This window comes from Dermacentor andersoni, chromosome 1, assembly GCF_023375885.2.
Source record: "Dermacentor andersoni chromosome 1, qqDerAnde1_hic_scaffold, whole genome shotgun sequence".
Classification (NCBI taxonomy): Eukaryota; Metazoa; Arthropoda; class Arachnida; order Ixodida; family Ixodidae; genus Dermacentor; species Dermacentor andersoni.
In genome coordinates this window covers 79,401,930-79,423,219 of record NC_092814.1, presented here as the reverse complement: position 1 = coordinate 79,423,219, position 21,290 = coordinate 79,401,930, and the positions used below count along the sequence as shown (strand labels likewise).

Below are 21,290 nucleotides of genomic sequence, written 5' to 3'. Positions count from 1 at the left end.
ACAAAATCTTTAACAAAGCCTTCATAGAAACTGTCCTCCTTTTAAATTTGTTTTGTACCGGCGGTACAACACATTCATATAGTCCGGATACATTCACCTTCTACAAGCATGGGTGTTCAGCCCGATGGGTAAGACACTCGGTTTCTGAGCGTGGGGTCGTAGCTTCGGAACTCACCACCACCAACATTTTTTCAGCGAAGCTGTATATCGCTAGGGTTCCATGTATTTTTCGCCTGCGTTAACAAAAATTATCATCAGCAATGGTTCATACCCCCCTAAGCAAGCAAAAATGCACTGGTTCATCCCCCTCGTAATGCGAAGGCTACAAGCACTCTTCAAAGTGAAGCGAACAGTGCATAGATTCGTTGAAATCACTCATCCAACTCTCAGAACAGCCTACGTTTCAATAAAGAACAAGCTCAAAACAGGCATCTATCATCATCAGCAATGGCTCATACCCCCCTAAGCAAGCAAAAATGCACTGGTTCATCCCCCTCGTAATCTGCAGGCTACAAGCACTCTTCAAAGTGAAGCGAACAGTGCATACATTCGTTGAAATCGCGCATACAACGCACAGAACAGCGTACGTTTCAATAAAGAACAAGCTCAAAACAGGCATCTATCATCAGCAGCAATGAATCACACCCTGTAAGCAAGCAAAATTTCAATGCCTCATACCCCCGTAAGCAAGTAAAACCATTTATGCCTCATACCCCCGTAAGGCAGGAGCTACAAGCGCTCAACAAGCAAGGCTACAAGCACTCCGCCAGCTTGCAAAAATAAGTTTAATATATTGGGTCCAAATAGAACTCGTATCACATATTAAGCTGATAAGAACATATACTACACTTTGACCCGCGTGGGCGATGTCTACGTTCGCAATTCCTTCTCTTTATCGGCGTTCCAAGCGCTTGCGCATCTAGTTTCCTTTCCATCCTCTTTCCGTGGTGGCGGTGCCGTCGAAACGTCACGCGGGTCTAGTTTGCTCCGGCTCCTCGGGGCGGCGGTCCCATCGTCTACGCGAATGCATATAAAAATCGCTGTAAATGATTTCGTACCTTTGTTCTAAATTATGTGTCAACTCTGTGTCGTGGGCTGAACAGCTTCGCTGGTCATCCACCTTCACAGAGTCGAATAGCTCATGATTTTCTTTTCGAATCTATTTTGTGTTATGCATTATTTCCATATAGCGATTCGCCTTACGTGATGGACGGACGGACAAGTTTCCTTGTTATGTAGGCATAGAAACGCTTACGCATTTGAAATAGTGGATTACGGGAAGGGCGCTTTCAGGTTCTCTTCTTGGGAATTTCTTCTTGCGAGCCTGCGTGCTCTTACTTATTGGGGCGTCATTTACGAAGTATACGCCAACGCCAGTGGTCCCGAGTATTACGCGTATGAAAAAAGGTGATCACGGTAGTGTCTGTATCGGCTCTCGATCTGTCCGCGTGACGTCCCTATTCAAAGCGCTTCACGCGTTTTCGTGTGTGTGAGTGCTTGTGTCTTGTATGTTCTCTTATTTTACCTGCTTCTGGTAAAGTGATGCTTCATTTGGCAATTGCCCCACTTTGTGTGCACAAATGTCTGGCCGAGTAGACTGGGCCGATGCCGGTGTAATCAAAGTTGGTGAGTTATTGGGCCGACCCTATAATGTCAGCGCAGGATACCTGTCCTCGCAAGTATTTTAATGTGGTTTGTAAACAGGTCGATTTTGGAGGTAGCGGAACATCAACCATTCACACGCCTCATAGCCCTAACCAATAAGACTAACCAACAAGTGTCCCAGCAGCACATCTCAGCAGGTCTACTCGGTACACTGTAAAATAATTTGCACCCTTAAACGTGAATTAAAAATTATGGAGTTTAACGTGCCAAAACCACTTTCTGATTATGAGGCACGCCGTAGTGGAGGACTCCGGAAATTTCGACCACCTGGGGATCTTTAACGTGCACCTAAATCTAAGTACACGGGTGTTTTCGCATTTCGCCCCCATCGAAATGCGGCCGCCGTGGCCGGGATTCGATCCCGCGACCTCGTGCTCAGCAGCCCAACACCATAGCCACTGAGCAACCACGGCGGGTAATAAACGTCAATAAAGGAGTAACTCTGTCTGCGACTCACCCCAGTACACCGAAAAAGGGAGTAAGGGTATGGGTTATAGACCGATCCAATGCTTTCTGTGTAATTTTATTATCTCATTTTTTCTCACATTTTTATATATTCAGTGAGAGAGAGAGAGAGAGAGAGAGAGAGAGGTTAAAATGAAACTTCAGTGCCGCAACAAAAGGTTACCTGGAACAATGAAAGTGATCAAATCATAATGAACAAAATAAATCGCAAGAAATCGCTCTACCCTTTCTTGTTTCTTTTTCTAAGTTTAAGATTCACTGAGCTAAGTTCCTCTCGCTATAGGCGAATAGGCGAAAATCATCCTCGGCTGATTGTGCTGCATCACACGAGTCCACACACTCAGCGTTCACTCGCATTGATGCGTGGTTCAAGCTGCGCGCGTCGTCCGACCGTGTAATCTGGCATTCGCACAGCCATTCGGAAGGTTCTTCCGGCTATTTGTTTTCTTGCTTCCGGGTCGCCCGTGAGAGCACGCCGCTGCCGGTACACGAAGCGGGCATCTCGCCCCCTCCTCCTTCCGCGGAACAAGCTTCCGAGAGAGCCGGGCCTGCGGCTCGCCGGGACCGACCCCATCAGCCACAGCCGTCCTGCCCGCGGGGCGTGTGTAGTGGCGGCAGGGAGGCTTTGCAATGCACCGGAGCCGCGCACAAAGCACCCGCGTGCGGCGTCAGCACCGCTATGAAGCCGGCGTGGCCCGTCTCGGAGATTGTCAACCTGCGGGGGCCGAGCCGTATATTTGGGCGTCGCGGCCACACGCCGCCGCCGTCCGCTGGCAAGTGGCACTCGCTGACGTCGGCGAACCCATAAAGAACTGGGCCGCGAAACCGGACCTGGGCGGGGTTGCAGCGGCAGCCCTTGTTAAGGGCGTCCCAGCGCTCAGCGGAAGCGGAAACTTTAAACGCGCCCCCGTGGCAGGAAGAACGACGCGCCCTCTCCCTTTGGCCGCAATGCTCCCAGTGGTCTTTTGTTTGTTTTCCCTATGCGACGCTTGTCCAGCGGCGGCAGTGTAGAAGGGGGGCACCGAAGGGAGCAGGCGTCGCACGAAGGCCAAATAAATTATAACCTGCATCAAAACGACATCAACAGATGGTGAAGGTATTGTTTTACTGATCACGTCTGGGGCCGTCAACGCGCGTCGAGCTCGTTGCTGTCAACCGATTCTGAGCACGACCGATCGCGGCTTCTCTTGCTTCCCTTTTCGAGCGGCCTCGCGTATGTGCTTACTCTCCTTGTTTTCGCTCTTTCTCTTTTTTTTTCGCCTAGGATTTCCACTTGGGGCCGCTCATTTATTACTTTATCTGTCGATCCGTAGCTACGATGCCACCAGCTCCCCCTTCCCGCCCCCCCCCCCCTTTTTTTTTTGAAGCGCGTTTGCTTGCCAGCTTTTGCCGTTGCTGTTTTTATGCGCAACGTTTTTGTTTACCTTTGCTCTTCGTCGAGTGGTGTCTCGTGGCTCAAAGCTGAATATATATATATATATATATATATATATATATATATATATATATATATATATATATATATATATATATATATATATATATATATATATATATATATATATATATATATATTCCGTTATTGCGATATGCCGTTAGTTATCGCCAGCAGCACCGAGGTTCCATTCAGAGAGGTCGCGCACGCATCATTCCCCTCCCTCCTCTTTGGCACAAGGCGTCTCGCGGCGATATCTTAGGGCCGCTTTCAGCGCGCAAACCATCAGTGGTATTATTGATGCGAAGGGGCACTCGCGCCTCTCCCGCAAAAGTAAAACGCGTGCGGAGGCAAAACGCACCGCGCGGAGCCGGGGGATCAAAGAGCAGGCGCAGTTTGCATGGGAGCGGCCGTTGTTTTGCGCACGCCAGACGAGAATGTCGAAACGCGTTCGCAGCGCCGAATAAACTGCGCCTCGATCGTACGTGACCCGCTCGCATGTGGCAACATGTGGTCACGCAGCGTCACGTCGCTGTACGTATATGTTGCCATAAAAAAAAAACTAACTCGTCGCGCCATGCAAGCTTCAACCGGGATTAGGCGCCGAACAGTTTGTGCAGGCCAGTCTAAATGCGTCTTAAAATAAAATAACGGGCGCCTGTTAACTCTTGCTGTCTCCCAAGCATGCGCCCAAACTTGCGAGAGCTTGCACGCCGGTCTACTGACACGCAGGTGCTAGTAGACGTGTCCCTAAAGACAACAAGAAAGATCGCTGCCCGTTCCCTCCTTTTAGTATCTCTTTACGATTCTTCGCCTTTCTCGGGGAATTTGTCGGGCGTGCTGAGCACTGAATAGCGCGCAACGTCTACATTGCCCATCGTAACGCCTCCAATATGGCTGCCACGCTGCGGTGTCGAAACTGGCGTGGGAGAGAGGATGGAGGAAGCAGTGCAGCATTGGACAGCAAAAGAAAGAGCTCGTCCAAGGGCGGCTTGCCTGAACATTTAATAACGAAAATAACGAACTTAAGAACGCGTTCTTAAATGTTCCTTAGACAACTCCTAATCCGCACTAGAACGCGTTCTTAAATTCGTAATTATTTTCGTTATTAAGTGTTCGCGCGAGCCGCCCCAGGAGATTACAGAATACCGGATCACATGAGCGCGGAGAACAAAAACCTGCTTCGTATGCCCCTTCGGTATTGATTTAAGGAATGTCTTCGGTTTCGCATCAGTCGCGGGGCCGTTCATTCGTAGGCCTGGCTCGTCATATCTCTCTGCAAGTGAGTGCAGAATTATCCGCATTGCCTCCACTTGAGAGGAACGCCAGCAAGGCCCGTCACTGAGGGCTCTGACTTCTTTCTTTTTTGTTCAGCTACCGGGCATTGGGTGCACATTAAAGAACCCCAGGTGGTCTAATTAATCCGAAGTCCCCCACTACTTGCATACGCACTTCAAAATCATATCGTGGTTTTGGCACGCAATACCCTACAATTTAATTTTTATTGAATTTTAATCTTTCTTTTATTAAATAAAGCGTTTTTTTCTCTCACACTCTCTCCCCGCTGAGTGACACATGCAAAAACGCAAGCGTTACTCTCGTTCCCCGCCTTCGAAAGTGCCCGCCACCGAGGAGCGTGAGGCGCGCAGGTGAACAGCAAGCAGCGAACAGAATGCTTAGGTGGCCAAGCAGAACTGCCCGATGCCAGTGCGAAACTGCAGTCGCACGCCGCCTGAATTAGGCGTCCAGCCAGCCCCATGCCGGCCAGAACTTTTATCCGCCATTAATTATGCATGTTCCCTCATGCGAGCGTGTTAGGCGCTCTCCCCGATGGCACTGCACCACGGGCCACTTATTTTTTCCCTCCGGCGGCAGTGGCCGCGGCGCCGGCACACCTTATCGGCACCGTCACTGGCACCGAATAAAGTTGCTTTTGTGCCCCGTCTCCTTTGCGGTCGCGCTATACTGTCTGTGTACATTTCCGACCCGCAATGTCGAACCGATAAGGCGCACTTTTTAATTCTGCCGTTCTCGATCCTTTTTGTCCCTTTTCTTCGGCGCCGTCCTCTCGCTGCTTCCCTCATCTGCCTGCGGGAGGCCATTGTGCGCGCAGCCAAGGAGAATCCAGACATCTGTTTCCGACTCGGCCTTTATCTGCTCCTTCTGCGTGTGTTCACTCCGTCGTGTCGCTTAACAAACCCTGGGAGGTAGGGGAACCGCGCACGCTGCGCTCATTTCCGAACGACTTTTGTCTGTGCGAAAAAGAGAGTGTGTCAGTGTGTGTGTGTGGGGGGGGGGGGGGGAGTGAATGAAGGTGCGCGTATGATGGCGGGAATTAAAAAGGATGGCGGTGACGGTAGTGATACACTTTCGCCGGAAAGTGGGGTCATTTGCGTTGTCGTAATCTCGCTGCAGTCTGCCTGCATCGCTATTTCTCCTTTTTAGCGCGTATTTGGAGGTCGCTGCTGCGTGGGTGGCGGTGCCACGTGTATGTGGGGCGCGGAACACACTGTTTATCTATTTAATAACTTCATAGGGTCCTCAGTGGTTCATGTTCGTTGCTCTTGATATGCTTACTTTTTATCGGTGGAGGGAGGCGATGGGGGGGACGGGGGGTGCGAGGGGAGCTTGGCAGGCGAATGAAAAAAAATGAAGCGAATTTTACCATTATTTCATTCTGGCAGTGCCGAGTTGCATTTTACGGTTCGACCATTTCATATACTCCCGAGGATGGCCAAACCTCTATGCAGTATCCTAAATATGCTCGGAAATCGCAAAATAAAGAAGCGACCCTGCTCATCTAGCTGTTCCATTGCATGTCGTCAAAAGTTATGGTGCTGTTGCGTGGTTTCATTGAAAAAACACGTTTGCTTTTTCGAGCGCAGCTTAAGCGCCCGTTCCTGCGTTGAGCGTCGACGTTCCTCGTCGGCGGCGTTATATCTCGTAGCCGAGCTAACGAGCACAGGTGGCACAGGAGAAAGATGAAAGCGAACACGAAGGAAAGAATGAAAGAAGAGCGCGCGAGGAGGAACGGAGAGAAGGAGGCTACAGGGGAAAGCATAGAAAGCATGAGGCAGAAAGTGGAGAAGGAGCGGAGGGGAAACCGCCTGCGCATGCGCTCAGTCGCCGGCGGCCACGGCATCCGCCGCTGCGTGGGCGATCTCATCTGCGCTTCCGAGGGTGGCTACGCTCGTCCGCGGCGTCAGCTGCTGATTTCAGTCCGCGGTACCAGCATGTGTGACGTGGGGCTGTGACGTGTGACGTGTGACTGCTCCTGGGGCGATACTGAGCGGCTGCGAGTAAAGCTCGATGTGACACTCCCTTGGGCCTTGTCGCCGCTGACACTGGCGGCACGATTTCCCCGTGACGAAGGGCCGCTCTCGTCGTTGGTGGAACGAAAGCGTGAGAAGAGCTTAGTGCCGCGCAAGACAGGCTGTGCGGCGGCGATGATTACGATATGGCGCCAGCGTAGCGCGTGTCGTCTGTATGAAGACAAAGCGCGGTACTCACAGCGTTCTCATCCTTATATAAACCTATATGATCATAATACAAAATGTTGGCACGCGAAATGAAAACACGTATAGAGATGCGCTCAAAGTAATCAAAGTAAAAGGAGTATCATAATCGTCGGTCTTTTTTTTTTTCTTCTTTATCAGTGAGTGGACGTTGATATTCAGAGCCAAAAGCGTTACACCTCTCTGGAAAAAAATAAGACATTGTGAGAACTGAAGGAGGAAGAGGATGGAATCAAAAACAGGGTTTAGAGCGTAGAAGGACGCAAAGGCTGGCTGAAATAAGCGCAGGTATACGGTCTCGCAACGAGACTGCCACTGTGCAAAGGTGGCAGTTATCGTGCATGTTGCAGCTGACTACATATAGAAGTTTGTAAAGTGATGGGATCACAAGGGTGTATTATTGAGATAAACATAAACCTGCATAAATCAATATAAACTCACGCACTCTGGGACAAAGCTACGTGGAATATACGCATGTATCACCTGGTATATTTCGGAGGCGCATACCTTGAAGTTGGGGCTCTTTTCTGGAGTGTAATAAATTCACGTGACTTGAGTTATCTGGCTGGGTTCAGTTGCGTTGTTGTAATATGGGACTTACTGCAATTGCATAATTGTGAAGTTAGCTAGTGCAAAGTTTGTTAAGCAGGAAATTGCATGCTATGATTTGTCGTGCTGGTTCTGTCTGTCTCATCATATAATCCACCTGAAGAGGCGCAATTCAGCTACCTGCCACAGGTGATTTCTGTAAAATGTGATTGCTGAAGAATGATAATAGTAAATGAAATGCCTGTCGCGGTGGAAAACTTCTGTCGACCATGTACTTTGAGAAAGGTTTGATGCTGAGAAAGTAAATGCTTGTTAGAAAAAAACAAGGGAGGGGGGGGAGGTGGAGGAGAATAGGACTTACTAATTAACACTTACATTAGTGGAATCTGACACAGTCTTTACGGGACGAAACAAATTCAAGAATTGTCCTCAGATGCTTAACCGAGATCTTGACCTTCAACATCTCTCATTTTGATTTTGTGAATAATATCAAAGGTACGAGTATATTTGTGGCCAGGGCAAGCGCCTACCCCGAAAGCATTGCAGTCAAGTCGAGAAATGTTCGAAGACCCCAAATACTAAACTTTCGCCACAATAAAAGCAGCCTGCGTGGTCAAAAGTGCGCAATTCTGAGGCAGGATATTGCACAGCGCTTGTATACTGCCGTTGATCTCACCATGCCGTTATGGTTGCTCAATGGCTTTTACACCGAGCGTCATGCTTGGTGGTAACTTTCTACTTGCACGTTGCAACCACTGATCAGTGTGTCTTTGCATGCCTATGCGTCTTTCTCAGAAGCAGAGCACAGCAAGGATAACGCGCCGGCAAAACCAATCACACAACGCGAAGTCTCAAGTCGGCCAAATCAAAAAAGAAAGAAAGAAAGAGAAAGAAAGAAAGAAAGAAAGAAAGAAAGAAAGAAAGAAAGAAAGAAAGAAAGAAAGAAAGAAAACACAGTTGTGGTGATTTCCGCAACAGGTTTTGTATTCACAAAACTTCCATTATGGAAACACGCTTTGTGATTCGTCTTCCAACGAGGTAGCCGTTTAGGCGTTGGCAGGAGTGTCAGCAAAGGTGTCACTCAAATACGCCAACGTGGAAGGGGCATGCTGGCGCGAGAGGTACCAGAGGCACGCGCAGAGCGAAAACGCTTGAAGATCCCATGCATGCATAGTGGCCGCTGTAACGAAGAGAAGTTCATTTAATCCCCTCGCAATGTGTATCACGTGACGCTCTGCGGTGCGCGCAGAGCCCCCGGAGCCACTACACAACTGCCAGATCTGCAACCTGACCGAGACATCGCTGGGTGTGACTTGCTGGACGGGTCACGGCGGAGCGCCAGAGGACGCGCCCCGTGGCCCTGCCGCTGGCCTGAACACGACGTACGTGCTGGAGCTGTACAGCAGCCAGCAGCCGTCGCAGGTGCTCAACGCGAGCAGCAGCCAGCCCGTGTTCAGCGTTCGCAACCTGCAGCCGCGCACGGAGTACTTCATCGTCCTCTACGGAGTCAACAGCCTGGGCCACAGCAACGCCGTCAAGCTCTACGCTAGCACGCTGACATCCGCTGAAGCGCTCCTTGACACAGGTGAGCCGTTTTTACGAGTCATAGCTTTACAGTCAGAAGCTGCAATTGATGCGGCGGAAAACGCTCGCTCCCAACGTCCACGCAAAATCTCGACGCAAATTAATTGGGAGAACCAATGCAGCTAGCAAAACGAACTCTGCAGGGGATGTTGGGCAACGCAATGTGGGGGCAACGTTAAATTACCGTTAACTTCTGGCAGGTTCACGTGCCAAAACCACGATCTCATTATGAGGCACGCCACAGTGGGAGGCTCCGGATTACTTGGGGATCTTTAACGGGCACCGAATGCACGGTACGCGAGCGTTTTTTCGCATTCCTCCCCCATCGGAACGCGACCGCCGCAGGGAGGATCGTACCCGCGACTTCGAGCTCAGCAGCGCAACGCCGTAGCCACTGGGCTACATCGGCGGGTGTTGGCAACCTTAGAAGAAATCACCAAAGTTGGGTTAATAGCGCTTTGGAGCTCTCAACAACGCATCGTTTCGTATATGTCACGCTTATTGAAATGAAAATTTGTAGGAATAAAGTGCACTTAGGGCGGGGGAAGGTGGGGGAAATGTGTTGGAGAAGCAACTGCAAAGTTGCACACGTGCATTGCGGGCGCCGTAGGCAATTTCACATCTTACGTCATGTATCATGCTACGTCAGTCTTCATCTTAGTTCGTATTACCACCGATAGACTAGTCCAGTCACATCCGAAGCCGCGACACGACCCTTTTGGTACAGTTGGATTGTCCAGGCTTCCGCTGTGTACGGAATAACCTTCAGTTACGCATGGCGCGCATGGCCTGCCACTCGCTGTCAGCAGCACGCAGTGCATTCACATAATGTCGGTGCTCTTGATTTCGCAAGCGTTTCATTTCACCTGTGTTTCCTCTGTGGCAGCCAGGCGCGTTTTTGACATGGGGCAGGCTATTCAGAGCATGACTCCGACTAGTGCACACCGTTAGTTCAGCTCAGGCGGCACGAATATACGAGAAAACAATAATCCTGGGGAGACCGGCGGCGAGTTTACCGATTGTCTGTTGCAGAAAAGGTCACTTCTACTATAGTGTTATATTTCTACTGGAAGTAAGAAATTACGGAATACCCGCTTTGCACGGGTGTCAAACCGAAAACACTCAGAAGGGAAAAAAAAAAAAATAGAAAGCAACATGAAGCGTAAGGTGCTGCTCGCTCTTTTGGGGCCAGAGGTCACTCCTCTCAAGAACAGGAAACTTTGCTTTCTAAAAGGTCAGCGCAGACGACGCGTTCGCTCCACACGAGATCCAATTTGGATTTGTCCTCCGCCGTATTTACCTTGTCCGGAGGAAAGTCCGCGGCGTGCCTTATTCGTAGGCGGACTTATTGCTTCGTCGCTGGCTTATCATTGAAGAAACTTCGATTACGATAGACCGTAACTAAATTACGGCAACTGCTTTTTAGGCGAATACCTTGACAGCTGTTGAGCAAGACTTTCTTTCTCTGCGTGTTGCTTCATTCCATAGCGAACGTTGTTGAAGACGGTTCACCATAATCTCGTAGATGTGCAAATAATGAAGCCTTAAGTTTTTTTTTGTTTTTTTTTCAGAGCGGAGATTTTTGATTGGGCCCACGAAAGTGCTGACGTTAATTAATCCACGCAGGTGGCCATTAAGCGGAAGAAGACAGGTCACGAGCCACCCCGACGTCCAAGTGAACGTCTTTTAATCAACTAAATTCGTTTCCAGGGATCATACAGTTACATCATCATGTAATTCGAGAATAAGAGATTGTAACAATTTGTTGCCTTCCACTTCAAAAGAATCTGAGAGGGAAACAAAATATAAAGTAAACAGAATGAGAAGCCAGCAGGAAACTAATTGAAGCGGTTAAGCTATGTTTAATAACTGAAAATAAATTCCGTCTTTTCCGTACGAGCCTCGGTAGAAAAACACGAAATGAAAACGTCCTCTCTGGCTATGCGTCCCCCGAATAGGAGGCGGTAAGATTTGTTTAAAAAAGAAAGCCTATAACTCAAATGAGCGCTTCGTAACTGAAGGCCTGCTTTTATCTTTGTTGTTACTTGATCAATCTGCCTGCGCATAAAAGCGAGTGATTAGCGTTCTGACTGCGGCACTTTCAAATTTGAAATGGCCTGTTTCCAGAAACGTACTTACCAGGTTGCGTTAAAAGGTTGAAATGAAACCATGATGACTGCGTGCATGAGTGGAATGCGATGCCACTATACGGACATGCTCTATAGAAGGCTGCTGGCACGTATGCTTGCCTACAATTACCATAAAGCAAACCGCGTGCCCCCAGCACACCACGGAGGAGAAACGTTGCCGCTCGCAACGATCGTTTTATTGCCACATTTGCATGCGACAGTATAGCGCACTATTACTCGCTCACTGCCAAGAACATGGTGGACGGGAACATTTCGTCATTTACGTAAATTTAAAGGAGATGTCAGCGACTTTAGCAGAGCCAGCACCACCGCAAGTTGTGCGAAGAAGAGACGTACGAAAAGAGAGCCCAATAGCGCTCCCATTCATATAAGTATACAGCTCCAAACACGACGGGACCAGTGCGCACTTTGTAGATGCACAGTTCGACGCGTGGACATTGTGTGCACATTGCGCGTTGCAGAACACGCCTGGAACGTCCTGGGTCTCGGTGTCTACTCAAGCATACTGATAGTAGTGCTGGTCATCCTGTGCCTGGTGCTACTGGTTCTTGCATTCGTTGTGAATCGCTGGCGCAAGAAGCAAACGCTCAGAGGTAAGTTGGACAATTTGATGGCATCGCTGTGCTGCGACGCGGCAGTCGTTACTTCCGATTTTTTTTTTCTGTACTAACCAACATTTCATCGCTACGCCCCTTTGCTGAATGTCCCTTTTCGCCGCGAGCCGAAATAACAGCCTTTGGGCCTTGCGGTTGCACGCAGTACGAGGAAACCGATTCGACGCGGGCGCCCTCCTGCACGCGTGCTTGAACTAACCCCGAAAACTCGCCTCCCTGCCGGGGCTTGTCACAGAATCATGACATATGACGGGGTCTCACTCTGTCAACGTGTCAGCTGCGTGTTGAGAAAGCACACTGGTCTTAAATCACCCCCAGAAGCGCGTCTCGTACGCGCCAGCCCTTCGCCTTCTTTTTCTTATGCTTAATATTTTTATCTTTTATTTTTTTTACAAATTCTACCTCCTTTTCTTTGTCTGCGCGAGCGCGCAAGACGAAAGTAAAATAGCTGCCTTCGGCAGCAGTCGCTTCTCATCTTTTGGTGCTCACAAATCTTTCCCGTTGAACTCAGCTGTCACGCACTGTCACGAGTGCGGCTTTATATACCAAGTCCCAGATAGAGTGAAACAATGGCAAAGATTTTTGCCATTTATTTCGTTCGATATCTGCGCACAGGCACAACTTGCTCACTCCGTGTCCCCCCAACGCTCTCTCCGCGTTCTTTTCTTTGCTCTTGCCGTTCACTTTTCACTCATTTTGTTTTGTTTCTTTGGAGTAACATGGTTCCTTGGCGCCTAAAAGCAGATATTCGGAAACCTAAGCGCAGCAGTAGCGACTAATGCAAAGTCACTACATAAATCATCTTGTAATACGAGACAGTCGTGAAGTATAATTGTAAAGGACAGTGTCAGTACAAGCATTTCGCGTGTCATTGCTACATGCGCGTCATTATGCTACGAAGAAGCCCACCTCACAGTCTGTTCCAACAGCTCATCGCCCAGACTACCATCAGTTTATTGCTCATAACCTCCTCAAAAGCGCCGCTGTGGAGACCAAGCTGCGGGCATTTCGTGTGTTGCAGCCCTGGTATGAGAACCTCAGGCTCGTCTTCGCCCAGTTGTAGTCCGAACACTAGCTTTCCACGATCTGTATCTCGCTTCTTTATGCGCAAAGCTCAGCCTATAAGTCACGACTGGCTATGACTGCTACAACAAAGAACTTATCTCGTGATCAATTGTGTCGTGTTGCTTTAGGGTGCTGACAACTTCTGAACTTGGCCCACTCTGTCCATCACGCTGCTTTCTCACCACATTTAGTCACTGTTTTTTGCGTGTTGTAGATTATTCTGGGGAACTGCACGGGACTTACTTTTGCATCAACAAAACTCTTACTTTGCACTGGACACCTCAAACCACTTATACTTTAGAAGCAAGATATAGTCATACATAAAGAATAGGTAAGAGAGGGCGTAAGGTTAATTCTTTTTGAGCTTTGTTTTTTTTTTTCATTCCTATGCTCTTCATAGGCTTTTTTGTCAGTATTTTACATCAGCCCTCTTAAAATATTTTATTGTTATTCACCATGCGAGCATTTTCCCGATGACGTGCACGTCAGCACTGCTGCTTAAGAACCAATATTGCGATAGGAAGCAAAGTAATAACCTTAACTTTTCGTGTAATGATAAAAAATACTTTATGCTATTTTACGAATAGTCTTTTGTAACCAGTGAGTTACGCGAAAATTGTATTAATATTGAAAGAATGTAACACTTATCTATTCTGTGCAGGGCAAACGCCTTTTTTGTAGATTCAACGTCACTCTTTCTGCGCACGTACACTGTCCTTTTTTTTTCTGCTTAAACTTTTGTGAATCTCATCATCGCTGAAGCGCACTGCACGTCATTTTCTCCTCGTCTGTGCCCCACGCCTGAAGGCAGGCGGCACTTAACCCCGTAACGTACTCGCAAAAGGTGTTTCGAAAGGCTACCCTGCAGAAGTCTGGATGTCGTCGCCATTTGTGCAAAGCTTTCTCTTTCTTTTTCGATACAGCGGTCGTCTTACCGCCACAAAGGCGTTGGAGTTGATTGATGACCTAATCGAGGTGGCAAGAAGAAACAACCACCAAGACCATAACAAATGCGCGTACCAAGTCTCTCACTCCTAACTAGCTACTTTCGTGGAGGGTATCTCAGTGCGAGTTTTCTTAGTTGTCCACTATTATTTGTTTTCTAATGCGTGGGCGCATTGGCCAGACAGCGCGCAGCGCACGCTAATCAGCCGCTCAGGGGCACTTCTCATGATCAACTGAAGCTTCACTGTGGTATTTTCTTTCTTTGTTTCTTTATTTTATCTCTCGCTGCACCAAAGATGCCGGAGGTCACAAGAAGACGTAAGTATTAAATATCACTACAGCCTTGCACTTTCCTTGCGGGATTCTCCCTGGTAAAATATTTATATTAATCGACAGCTCTTTAAGAAGCCGCCGTTTGGTCTAATTTCTGGCGTGATGTTTGCTGGTTATTTTATCGAAGCGAAAAGTAACATTAGTTATTCTTTCATTTACGCATATTGCAGACCCTGTTTGAGCCCATGCAAGAGTGAGAACAAAAAAAAACAATGAAATGTTAAAAACAGAGATGACAAAATGAACAGTTCGCTATTGATAAGCAAAATCAATGTGCATTGGTAAAATGATGCCGTGATGATATTTTACCACGTACGAAACAACATATTATAATAGAAAATAGAACGTAAAATGTAGCTTGCATTGAGAGTCACCCAATTTCAAGATGTAAAAAAATTACTGGCTCTCCCGTAATCGAGAGTAGATTAAGTATGAAATGGCAACCAGCAAAGCAGATTGGTTGCAAATGATACTAGCCACAATCTTAAAATGGGCGTAGTGCATGTTCGCAACACCACACCGCACTACAGCGCACCACGTCATACTGTGCACTGGTCCATATGGACGCTGCCCAGCTGGAAGAAGGAAACCGACTGAAGGTGGCACGACAGGTAGCGAAAGACGCCACGGAGATAGCGCACTGCCCACCTAGAAGAAGAAAAAATCGACTGAAGGAGGCGCCACGCAGCGTGGTGCCATCTCTCGAGGCGACGCAAAATCCTCCCCGCAGAACTCACGGACCGCTGGCGTTAAAAATAGCACATGCAACCCTGCCTCAGTGCCAAAAAATGACAATGAAGTGCATGGTGCCCGGTATCTGCCTTTCGAACGTCGCCTACTGGAAATAACATAGAACTTCAGCGTTCTAGAAGTTACAGCTTCAGTGATATTGTGAGCAAACAATAGGACAAACTCGGACGCAATATTTTTTGTAACTTGTTTGGGCAATAACTAGCGTATGTAATACGTATCCTGTACAAAGGGTTGGGAGCCAGAGACCGCATTTTATTTAGTTTCGACTGGTTGCACGCGTGATCTCTTTTTGTTCTCGCAACTTGCCCAAATGTTCTCGTTTGAGTGCCCGGATGACGGCTCTGGCTTTTGGCTCAAGGTCATTTGAAGGTCGCCGTCGACGGGAGCTAAAGGCGTTGCATGCTTAAAACGTTTTCTGCTCGTCTAATTCTACTTCGTTGTCTGCACTGCTTCCTTTTGTCGTCACAAGCTGTACATAAAAGAAACTAACGTTGATTGTAGATATAAAATCTGAATGTCCTTTTTCCCTACGCTATGAAGCAAGTGGAAAGAGAGAAAGGAGGAATGGTGGGGGTTGGGGCAAGAAAACTGCGTAGAATAGCCAGAGGTACTCATGATCGGCCACACCGCACGGACCAAGGCCTCAGTGCACGTACATTTTTAATCCCGGCCACGTCGACCGCATTTCGATGGGGGCGAAATGCGAAAACACCCGTGTACTTAGATTTAGGTGCAAGTTAATGAACCTCAGGTGGTCCAAATTTCCGGAGTCCCCGACTACGGCGTGCCTCATAATCAGATCGTGGTCTTGGCACGTGAAACCCCATAATTAAATTTTTTTTACAACGTAAGCAATTTCAAAGGGACTATCTATAGACAAATTGCACGAAACACTTTTTGTCTCTTAGCACGAACTTTTCTGACTAAACAACGGCGGTCCCACATTCATGTTACGGGGCACCTTACAGTTAGTCCGTGACTCGTTTCACGGGGCCCCAACGGCACCGTATATACAGGGTGTCCCGCGTAACTTGAGCCAATACTTTAAAAATGAAAGGCGCGTCGGAAGCGAATTGAACCGAACCCGTAGTATGCACACTGGCCTATAGTAACTCAGGCAACATTTTGTTTTCCCCATAACTCCCTCATTTATTAAGTTCAATTACCCAACTTTTTAATTATTCGCTGATGACCCCAAGTATGATACGCAGATTTTAGAGCATCTTCAGAAAACTCGGATCAAGTTGTTTCCTGTACGATACGTCTTAGTACTTTTTTTTTTCGGGTTGCAAAGAAAGCCCGCGAAATATGAAAAAAAAAAAGTCACGTGACGGAGCGCTTGCGAAGTGGTATCGTGCTGCTCTCAAGCGCGCGTTCGGTGAACAAGGTCGGCTGTATGTATTTGCGCGTCGTCGGACGGGAGCCGCCGGCCCAGCTGCCTACAACCATCATAACGCCCTGCCGCTTTACCGTCGCCAGTCACGATGCAGCTGACCTTGATCACCGAATGTGCGCTTGAGAGCAGCACGATACCACTGCGCAAGCGCTCCGTCATGTGGCCTTTTTCGTATTTCGCGCGCTTTCTTTGCAACTCGGGGGGGGGGGGGGGGGGGAAGGGCTGAGTGAGACTTATTGTACAGGAAACAACTCGATCGGTGGTTTCTGAAGGTGATCTACACATGTTCCTATGATAACTGGGATCACTCAGCCAATAATTAAAGAAGTTTGGTAATTAAACTTATTTAATTAGCGAGTTATGGGGAAAACAAAAAAAATGTCTTAGTTGCTATAGGCTATTGCGAATAGTATGCGTTCGGTTCAATTCGCTTCCGACGCGCCTTTCATTTTTAATTTCTTGGCTCAAGTTACGTGGGACACCCTGAATATAATAGCTTTCACACAGAGACGCGTGCCAGTGACCACTGTTTGTATTAAATGATAACGCTCTAACCAATAACACCTTTTTTCTCAGAAGGAAACTTGTGACGGCTGAAAACCGACATGCGCACCTCCCTTCGTCAAGCCCAGTGCCGCGATATTGTAGCGACGCCTTTTGCGATGCTATTGCTATTCGCGCTTTTCCTGCTTCGTCAGTTGTCAGAGCGACACGTGGCCCGCGCTATCAGTAGGATCAGCCGGCCGCGAACGGCTGATGATAATAGTGGCGTAGAATCGAGTGAGAGGCCCGTCGCTAAAAAATCGCGGCTCTGTACAAATATTAGCTTGCTTCCCTTTCACTTCCCTTTGACCTTGATTAGTTTGCCTGAACCGTGTGCGGATATCCCGTTGACAAATTGTAAAGCCGTAACGACACGAAAAAAGATAATTTTTTTTTTTTCATTCTCCTTTAATAGATACATGGGGATACGGAAATTGCGGTATGAAACTTCAATTTCTCGAGAGTGCAACAGACATTTAACTACATCACCGTCTGATATTGCTGTAGTCGAAAACGTGCGCCAAATGGTGCCACATACCACTGACACGCACACCCACGCTGTGACCATGTCACCGGAAGCTAAGTCGATTGAGCTCTCGGCGGAATAAGAGGGGAGAATTAAAATTCACATTTAACTTTACAATTCAAATTATAGGATTCTACGTGCCAAAACCGAGATCTGATAATTACGCGGCACGCCGTAGTGTGTGTGTGTGGGGGGGGGGGGGAGGGGGGGGACTCCGGATTAATTTTAATTTTGACTATACATGTAGTTCTCAACGCGTACCCAAATGCAGGGTGCGGGAGCGTTTTTGCATTCGCCCCTCGTGTTCAGCAACGCGGTGCCTTAGTCACGGAGCTACCGCGGCGGATAAAGAAAGGTGATAGGGGAACCCTCTGCTTTCTCAGAGAATCGGCAGCAGAGTATAGCAGCCATAACGCGTGTCGAATGAGCAGAATGAAGAAGAGCGGGAGGGCTGATGTGGCGCGCGCGATCAGCCTTCGACGACAGGGTCATTATGTGGCTTTTACCCACTGCACCGATGTGGCTGGCGTGCGGGCGAGTGGTTTGTGATATCAGGTGACTCGCCTACACTTTCCCTGATGGAACCGGAGGGAAACAGAGAGGCAAAATATATGGAAGAAAGAGGTCGGCCTGGGTTATTTGCCTCCATGGGATGCTACTTCCCGCTAGGAAACGGGTTTGGCGAGCGGCAGGGTTAAAAGATGAAGAGTGGTGGTAACCGGGCATCCTGTTTCACGTCCGAAGCCGAGCTACGCTTGGCGCGCCTATTTGAACCAGTCGCTTATGAACTGTTGATGTAATTATTTGTGGCGCTTTTGAGTAACTGAGGCTTCCTACTGTAATTACAGAGTCGACAACTGCGTGGTAAAGTAAAAAAAATTAAAATAAAAGCGAGATGCAATATGTTCATAGCAGTGACCCTTTAGAAAGTATATTGGCTGCTTCTAATTTCATTAATTACTTCGTGCATTTACCAGGTACAGCCCGTTTCAATATCGCCTATGATTACGGGACCTTTTTCTGTACGGAACCATTGGTAATAACATATGAAGAAATATTAATTTGGATTGCGGTACGCGATGTCGATAGGTCTCCGCGACCGTTTATAGATTCAACATGCAGTTTCTACTGTGAGCACAACTAGTGCCATCTCTCTCTTCTCTTCCTTCTCCCAGTACAGGGTAGCAAACTGGGCGTGTGTCTGGTTAACATCCCTGTCTTTTCTTGCTTCTGTCTCTCTCCTTGTAAAGTCAATATAATGGCAATACACTGTTTCTGGCCCTGAAGTAAAATGCGACAGCACTCTGTAAATGTGCCGCTTGAATCGTTCGTGCAGTCTCTGTTTACCGGAAATGTGAACATGTGTGAAGGCAGATACAAAGCTGACATTAAGGAGCCGCGTATTTCGTTCGCGCTTGTATTCACTAACTCACTTCATTTCACATCGTTACTTGCTCAACGAATATGGATGATTAATAATACTGAAGCTCAGGGGTTCACATTACCTGTAGTCAAACTGGGCCTGCTAAACATATTGAGGCGCTAATTTTATTTCTTTTTTGCTGGGCTGATGCACTCCAACCCATTTTTATTCGTCTATAAGTTTCTTTCTCGTGATCCGGCTACCCTGTGACTACTTGACCTAGATAAAGGTACTCCTGCAGAGCTTCAAGAGGCAGACCACCAGTCACCAACTCTTGTTACCTTGCCAGGCTAACTGAACATTGTTAGTACGTTATTGCTCAAATCTACGCTTAGATTTTGTGGTTCGCAGCCTCAATCATCTTTTGTAAGTGATCTGCAGTGTTGCTAGACATGACAATGTCATCAGAAAACCGCAGAATTGATAATTTAATAACCGCTGCTAATGACACTCCCCCATCTAACAAACTTGCACGTCTTGCACGTATGCTGTGCATACTATTGGAGTGATTGAGTCCTTGCCTTAGCGTGCTTCCGAACTGGTATTATTTCCAATAATTTGCCCGCGGTAAAAACACGCAGCCACATTCACAGAGCAGCACCTTGAGGTGTAACGTCACGTGCCAAAGTTCACCTAGTGTTTTTCTTAGTCATGCGTAACTTGTAGCTAGCGCATCGGCTGATATTGTCTGCGCTATACGATCGCTTGTGCACATATTCAATATGATGAACAGCGTATAGTACAAATTGACGACATTACTGCGGAGCAAAGTGCGGCTTCTACATGTCAGTGGTGTCAGTATGTCAAACGGACATGTTCGTAGGCGTAAGGTGCGAGTATTCCGCTTTATTTGATTAGAGGCATCTTCCAAGTCCGAGTGGCTGTTCTTGTTCGTATAGTGTTAGTAAGGTTCTCTCTCTTTTCACTCTCTCCAACCCCTATTTCCTCCACCCCAGTGCCGGTTAGCGAACCGGGAACTAGCATCTGGTTAACTTCCCTGCCTTACTTCTCTCTCTCTCTCTCTCTCTCTCTCTATCCCTCTCTCTGAGAACGCACTGCCTATTCATATTTGCACTCCACGAGAGTCACACAACTGGTCACCTGAGTTATACTACACATGTCAACTAGGCACTGACGTTTCACTGTGCGGATGCAGCACAAATAGCGGCACATTTTTGCCTCCTGTCCTGCTGTAGCGCACCCTCTTGTAGCGCATCAATAAAATGTCAGTATTTCGTGGAAATACAATGTGTACCGGAGACTACAAACTGACCGTGCGATGGAGGCTGCCCGGGCGTACAATTAAACTTGATCTCCCGAGGTGTTCTGCACTTACTCAGCAGTGGTTATGTTAGTTACACTGATCTTTGATTTTCCATTTCTCTCCCCCTCTCTTTCCATGCAGTCCGATTTTCTGTGCAGTTAGTATCACAAGTGTTTTTTAACAGGCTTAGACAGTTAAATGTGTCCACAGTGCTTTTCCTCACTTACGGTGATAAAACCCGCTCGCCATCCACTGACGTCACTACTGCTGCGTCATATGCTTTACAGGGCTCTATCTTTAGTCGCAAGAAACTCCGCGAGGTATGGTGCTCCGTACCACCATGGTTGAAAATTTTTGTTCATCGCCATAGTGTCAGCCCCTACGGTATTGCACCAGCCCCTGCGTCGTCTTTTTTTTTTTTTCTACGCGAACTCACTGCATAGAAAGAAATAAAAATAAAAGAGCGCTTCAACAACGCAGTGACACAGCTCCAGGAACGTAGGGACGTAAGACACGTAGGTTTCCAACACATACTGTTACCTCCACGAGGTCCAGTGAGGAGTATTGCTTGCGACAGGCGCTGCAGAGCATTGAAGAGAGCAGGCGTGTGAGGACGCGGAGGAAACTTGCATTGCCTCAAGCGCCATGCGCTCGTCTAGACGTCCGCTTGTCGACGGCACGTTGACCAAGCTTGTTTGAGTTTTATTATGACAATATATGTTCTAATACGAAAGAAAATGTTTTAAATTTTTTTTCTGTGTGCCTTCTACTATTCATTACAGATGTCTTGCTACGATCGACAGAAACGCGACAGTACGAAAGGAAGCATATGACGCAGCTGACGAAGAAGTTTCAGTGCTAGATATTAAAGGTAAGTAATATTTTTCGCGTACTTCTTCGCTTAAGCTTGAATTCCTTCAATAACAGTTGCACAAAAAATCTACATCTCCCTGCTACGCCTCAAGCGAGACATTTCTTCCACTACATAGACCCCAGCCCGTTACAGGCAACATAAGAATTTGAGCAGAATAGCAAGAACCTACAAAAAAGTGGTTAGACTGAGAC

The 21,290-nt window shown here is 47.7% G+C and overlaps 1 protein-coding gene and 1 pseudogene across 1 annotated transcript in view; one reads left to right on the top strand and one right to left on the bottom strand.

Moving 5' to 3' along the window:
• The window catches only part of LOC126543242 (synaptogenesis protein syg-2-like), a 523,643-nt gene that overhangs the window by 492,475 nt on the left and 9,878 nt on the right, over nucleotides 1-21,290 (top strand). Inside the window, exons 8-11 of the mRNA XM_072287533.1 lie at nucleotides 8,879-9,214; nucleotides 11,825-11,956; nucleotides 14,284-14,305; nucleotides 21,008-21,096. Of these exons, the coding sequence (XP_072143634.1) occupies nucleotides 8,879-9,214; nucleotides 11,825-11,956; nucleotides 14,284-14,305; nucleotides 21,008-21,096 (579 nt within the window). The remainder of the gene's footprint in view (nucleotides 1-8,878; nucleotides 9,215-11,824; nucleotides 11,957-14,283; nucleotides 14,306-21,007; nucleotides 21,097-21,290) is intronic.
• On the bottom strand, nucleotides 696-870 carry LOC126546413 (U2 spliceosomal RNA; annotated as a pseudogene).